The sequence below is a fragment of the Charadrius vociferus genome, unplaced genomic scaffold (assembly GCF_000708025.1).
Source record: "Charadrius vociferus isolate BGI_N301 unplaced genomic scaffold, ASM70802v2 scaffold69, whole genome shotgun sequence".
Lineage (NCBI taxonomy): Eukaryota > Metazoa > Chordata > Aves > Charadriiformes > Charadriidae > Charadrius > Charadrius vociferus.
This window is the reverse complement of record NW_009649937.1, coordinates 209,890-216,298: the sequence shown is the minus strand read 5'-3', so window position 1 is coordinate 216,298 and position 6,409 is coordinate 209,890. Positions and strand designations below refer to the sequence as shown.

Below are 6,409 nucleotides of genomic sequence, written 5' to 3'. Positions count from 1 at the left end.
CCCCCAATCACCTTTTGTTTCAGTCTCCTCCCAGAATTTCTCCTTCCTTTAGGGTACTGAACCACATGCACTGGACACCAAGGGAATTTACTGCTGTTACCTCCTTGAATTGGGATAAATCAGGGACTATTAGACAAGGAAACCAGCAAAATGCCAAAAAGAAAAATTTGTGCCAAAATGATCATGCAGTCAACTGGTCAATCAAATGCCAATTGGTGCAGTAGAAATCAAGTGTATAGGTGAATCATGTAGAACTCCTTCAGATGTTTCATGTATCTGTTACTGCCTTTAAATTGAGCTTTTGTAGGTCCAATGCCTAAGAAAATGGGACCTTAAGTCCTTACTGGGATGCTTGCTGTGGAGGCCAATTTAAAGCAGCTTCCCTCCACTTCAGTACGATGCAGATGGGTGTTATTGTATTAAGGTATTCGCAAGAAATTACTCCTGAAGAAGTTCAAACTCCTAATAAGGTTGTACTAAAATAAGTTGCTAGGAGAAATTGGGGTCAGTTGTGTGTACTGGCTCCTCTAATGTATATAGATTTTATTTCAAGGGATAAAACATTAACCACCTCAAAAAATATCTTTTGTCTCTCGTGATTTGCTGCATCATGCACTGATGTAACGGTTGACCGTTAAATTGATAGTCAATATGAAGAAGGTTGTGAAGGCAGAACTTCCACACAGAATTGAACCGGGAATTTTGGGTCTCATTCCTACAAGAGATGACTTACCACAAAACTGAATTTCTCAGAATTGAATGTGACTTTTCAGAATTTACTTCTGTAGGTGCTTCACAGCATGTTTTTGTGCGTGCATATACACAGACACCTTTCTTTGCAATTTCTGTGCTGTGTGTGGATGTGGAAGAAAGCCAGATGATTTGTTTCTGTTTCCAAATGTTTGGGAGACTCTCTGTTATTAAAGGGTACACAATTCCTGTAGAGCAATCGGACAGATCTGTAGAGAAGGGGCAGTTTGATTAACAATTAATTTGATACATCTTAAGAAGGACTACATGTGTTTCAGTTACCCATCCTACTGTTTAACACCTGAATACCATTGCTCATTTTCCGGGTCATTATCTTTCTGTTTTAGTTTGTCCATAAAGTTAGGTTATTATTTGGTTTGAGATGTTTGGCTGTGGAAGTAATATGCAAAAACCATCACAGCTCACTTCCTTTGGGTTTATTTTTTAGATCAGATCTGTGGATGATACTGACTCTGTTCAAGAACTGGAAAGAGACGCTTGGCAGCGAGAGAGAAACATTTTGCAGAATGCACTGAAACAGGCTGAATCCGAACTGGCTAAAGTGACTGTTGAAATTGAAAACAAACCAGTGGTAGAAGCTTCCAGTCCTAAGGTAAAATGATCATGATGCCCAGCAAATGGGCTGTCTGAAGCTTGATGAGTGAGCAATGTCATAGCCATTAGCATGTCGTTTAAATCTTTGGCACTTGGTTTGCTTTTGCTGCCTTGCCTGTTGAACAGATTTGCTGTGTGAGAATTGTTACCAACTCGAGATCAAAAACCCTCTGGAGACTTCAGTTCTTGGTAGTAATTGTTCTTGGGCATTGCCTAAAGGACTAATGTCACGTGTAGAACAGGTAATTTAGTAATTCTATTTTTTTTTTATTTATAAATATGATAAAACTTGCTGTTGCAGAGGAGCCAGGAAGTGTACAGCTCCAATTTCTGTGGATATAAGTATCTGTCAGATTATGGCATTTAACTTTCACTTATTGCTGTAGTCTTTTTTCAGTTACTATTTTAAAAAGCAGTTTTATAGATGAACAGTTTTATAAACTGCATATTAAATTAGGAACACTTTCCCCGTGTGTCCCACGTCAGAAAAGTTCCTTTGTAACTTTCTTGGTGTTAGACAGGAGCTTGTACCAAAAGTAACCTAGCTCTTTGGAATCTCCTTTTACTCTTAAATGAGAGGGAGACTCGGATTTCTCCTCTAAGCATAAAAATATTGAACATCCACTATTTTTATGTTTTCCCCGTAATCTTAAATACTTTTTATTCCTTTGATGCATTTGATTGTAATCAAGTCAGATGGGCACTTATTCCAACATCCTTTTTGGTTAATACTTATTTAAAGCAGATGTTATTTAAAGAGTAACACTGTTTATGACAATTTTGCTTGGAAACATTCAGGACATTGAAGGCAATCTGACACTCCAAACTTGGGTGCATTTTAGCTATGTACAGAATTGTTCCAGCTGCCCTTGTGTCTGCAGTATGGATGTTTGACATGAAGATAGCCTATTTGTGGCTGATTTTTTGCATACCAACCAGTAACTACACCAAAATTTTCTAGCCTAGTCAAAAATTCATAGGCACACTGAAATTCGGTGGACTTGGTATAAGCCTCCATGTATGGTGTCCAAACTGCCAGTGTACTACTGCTACTTTGCACCAAAACTGGCCAAGTCACAGACTCTGTTATACAAATACTTGTTCAAAATTTCATTTTAGAGATAAATGTACACTGCTTCCGTATTTTATAATTATTAAATAGCTTTCTACAATTTTGTAAAGAAAAATAGGTTTTAGATGCCTGTGCACAACCAAGTTGTGGGAGATACTGCTGGAAAAAGCAATCAGCTTTCTGAATTTTGTGTAGCTAAATCTTAACAGATTGGATTTCTTTTTCCTTTTTCTTCTTTCTCCAGTTGCAGAGGTTATATAGGAAGTACCTTAGAGCAGAAAGCTTTAGGAAGGCTCTAGTATATCAGAAGAAATATCTCTTGCTGCTTCTTGGTGGATTTCAGGACTGTGAGCAAGCAACTCTCTCTCTAATAGCACGTATGGGAATCTACCCCTCACCTGCTGACCTGCAGCTTTCAGGATCACGTTCCCGCCCTTTTACCAAGTTCAGATGTGCAGTCAGGGCAATCATCGCAGTATCAAGGTAAAGCCAAAACACTCACTGTCTCTCATACCTAGTGTTTTCTTGGAAATTTTAAAAAGTGGTAGGTCCTATGGTTTATCCTACGCTACTATTAAGCAAAAGCTGTCTCCAAAACTAGTTCAAACATACTTGTTAGTGATGTTTGGTGAAACTGTTTCAAGAGTCAGCGCTAAGTTGGATGCATACTAAAGATTTCCAAACAGTTGCTTTTGTCTTGAGAGATACCCAGCTGCAATGTATTTGGGAATCGGTGCACAACCATTACAAAGAGTCTTAATATTAAAATTAGGTGTATTTTTTTCTTATTTTTAATGATACTACACATTTATTTTGTTACTAAGGTTAAAGTTTTTGGTGAAAAAGTGGAACAAAGTTAGCCGGAAGAGCACACAGAGTGAAAATATTTCTCACAGCATAGGAAGTAATACAGGTAAGCATTTTGGACAAGTACATTAATCACAATTTCTCTTTAGTGATGTGTTTCATTTAAAAACAAAACCAAAAAAATACCCACAGAAGTGGCAACATCTGTTTATCTGTTAACAAAAATGTGTTTATCCATTTCCTGAACAGAACGATTATGAGTTTACAAGGACATTGTAAGAAATTACAATTGAAACTTTCAGAATTTATAATTTACAACAACCGCAAGCCTTCTCTTCTCCCTTTATTGCAGCTGTTCAAGCTGGGAAGCAGTCTATTGTTCATAAAAGTCATCAGAGAATTATGTTTGGTACAGTTTGAAGCTACCTGTAATAGAAATTAATGCCTTGAGTTATTAATAGGACAAGGCCAAATACTGCTGAAATAGTATTAAAGTGGGTGCATGTGGTATCAAAATAAATCTTAGAAGTGGTGTACTTGCTAGTGTTACCAGAAGTGAAAAAAGGGTTTTGAATGGTTCCAGAGGTTCCAGAGGTTCAGAAGAGACTGTGGAGTTTATCAAGTGCTATCAAAGATGACAAAGTGAAGCAGATGGACAGATGGTCTGATGTATTTGCTAAGGACTGTGTTTCTTTGAGTTACTTACAGATGTGTTTATAAGAATTTGAACAAACATCTTAATGCAGTACCCAATATTGTAGCACTGTCCCATCTTATGTAATATTCCATTTCTTGTGGCTTTTCAAAATTCAGGTGAAATAGTGCTTTTTTTGTTACCTGGTACTACATAATTTTCACTGTCCTAAGTTGCTGGAAATACTTATTTTTTAAAAAACTCTTCATAAACATACTACAAACTTCCTACATAAAACCACTGTGTTGTGGTTCCTATGAAACTTGAATCCAGATGCATGCTGAACTTTCTACCTCACTACAAAATAGCATCTTGGCAGCCTCGTTAAAAAAATATTATATTTTTTTTTGTGACTTAAAGGACTGATCAAAGGGGTTTTTTTTCTGTTTTTAATGAAAACAAAACAATACCCCACCACCCCAAACAAAAAATTCTCTTCCTTTCTCTGCTGTCTCTGAAGTTGGAGACTGTAAGTCAACAGTAACATATAGTTAGAGCAAACAACAGGTATTAAAATTTCTGGAAAAAATATTTTGTGTGTATCAGAACATCCACTCTGTGGATATAGCAACAGCTACTGAAAAAGCAAGCTTGGAGAAGGAAAACAGTGCAAGTTCTCCATTTGTAGGAAGGAGTTATTCAACATGAAAATGTCAAACTTCTATTAAATCTGGTTAAAACAAACAAACAGAAAAACCAAACCAAAAAAGCGGTTAGCTATAGAAAGTGTATTTTAGCTGCATTTAAAACCAAACACAATTGTACTCTTGTGTAATTCTTGTGGGGTTTATTGGTTATGTTTACAATAGCCTGTTTTGAATGGTTCCCAGTGCATATTTTTTAACTGTTTCATATTTAACACAGCCTCTGGTGCCAGAACTGAAATTCTGAAAGAGCAGCAGCCCCCAGCTGTTCACATCAGGTCTCCCCCCATCCGGGACACTGGGCTGTGCCACAGAACCACCTCTGCAAGATTTGTGAGCCACTCCCCCAAATCCTCTTACTGCTTACTCAACAGGTTTGTCTGCAGTCTTTGCCTATGTTTGTCACCCTGATGTACAGTCTTTCATAAAAATCTAACCACTTATTGAAGGGGGTACTTGAACACGAAAAGGAATTTGTTTTCTTGGATCTGGTGAATGTTTTATTTCTTTCAGGATGCTATAAGAGAAGAAAATTCCTCATTTGCTTTAAGGATGTCTGACGTTCTTGGACTGACAGCATTCCTGGTTTTGTTTCCAAATTTAATTTGGACAGGCTACAGGATTTACAATGGCTATGTCTGTTATCCTTCTTTGAGGGGTAGTTCTTGCTGCTTTTGCCATCCAACTTGGAGATTCATTTCTGAGCATCCTGTGGAAGCGGCTCCCCTACCATATTGTATTAGTATTAGCTGTCTTCAGACTCTGTGCACAGACACAGAATGGGAGGTGGAGAACTTGCAGGGTGTGGGCTGTTGCAGTTTTTCATGAACTATGGCCAGTTCTGTACAGAAATGCAACCCCAGTAACTTGTTGCTGGGTTGGACGTCATGGGTGACATTCTGCACAGGGCTGCTAAGACAATGCCTGAGCTGTGAGCTTTGTGCTTGAGTTGGAGGCAGGTGGCCTTCAGTCATGACTATTGACCTTCCCACACCCAGGCTCTCCTGGGACCCAGAGTAACCTTGGGTATTGGATAGTCCATTACTGGGTGTAGCGTCTCCTCTCCCAAGCCACGCCTCGTATGCGGCTTCCTCTTTAACATAAGGATTTGCAGGAGTTGATATGGAGAGTAGCTGTTCTCAGCTTGGGACGTTTGTTTCTTAACCTCCTCACTAAATTAAAAACTTTAACCAGCAGGCAAGAATTTTCTTAATTTAAAAAAACTTGAGTAGTAAGGAAGTAGCTGTGGTGATCTAGAGGTATGCAAAGACAGCAGACGCTCCAAATTATTTTAGGTTTTTTAAAAGTGATGACTGATTTAGGGGACAGGACAGTGCTTGTCACAAAGGACATGTAGTGTTCTGTTTTGCATAGAATTTAGCAAAATATTTTGGAGAGTTAGAGACTGCAAGCATTTCCCAAAAGACTTAATTCTACCCCATCCTGTTCTTCTGTCGTGACACCTACCTGGGTCTGACAGGCAGAAACAGTAGCTGGCAGCTTACTTATCAAGAAAAGTCAATCTGTATTGTATGGAACAAACATATTAATGGTAGTAGGCCCTGACTGATTACTCTATGTGACTGGGTTAGTGGTAGCTCAAGTCTAATGTGGATCTGAGATGGCTTTTGTTTCCTGGAAAAGCTATACAGAAAGAAGGGATGGATAGGAACTACCTTCTGCTAATCAAAAGGTGCAGGGGGATGAAATAAATCCTAACTCCAAATAGGAGCGTTTTGCACAGTGTCCCCTCCAATGTATATTTCTGCTAATATTTGAAACTTGTTGTTAGAGTCCAGAAAGGAAACACAGTGTACCATCTAAAGG

General features: G+C 38.4%; 1 protein-coding gene across 1 annotated transcript in view; it reads left to right on the top strand.

Moving 5' to 3' along the window:
• PCNT (pericentrin) overlaps positions 1 to 6,409 on the top strand; it is a 99,404-nt gene that overhangs the window by 89,506 nt on the left and 3,489 nt on the right. The window contains exons 46-49 of the mRNA XM_009891399.1: positions 1,199 to 1,363; positions 2,682 to 2,920; positions 3,262 to 3,350; positions 4,803 to 4,956. Coding sequence (XP_009889701.1) covers positions 1,199 to 1,363; positions 2,682 to 2,920; positions 3,262 to 3,350; positions 4,803 to 4,956 — 647 coding nt within the window. The remainder of the gene's footprint in view (positions 1 to 1,198; positions 1,364 to 2,681; positions 2,921 to 3,261; positions 3,351 to 4,802; positions 4,957 to 6,409) is intronic.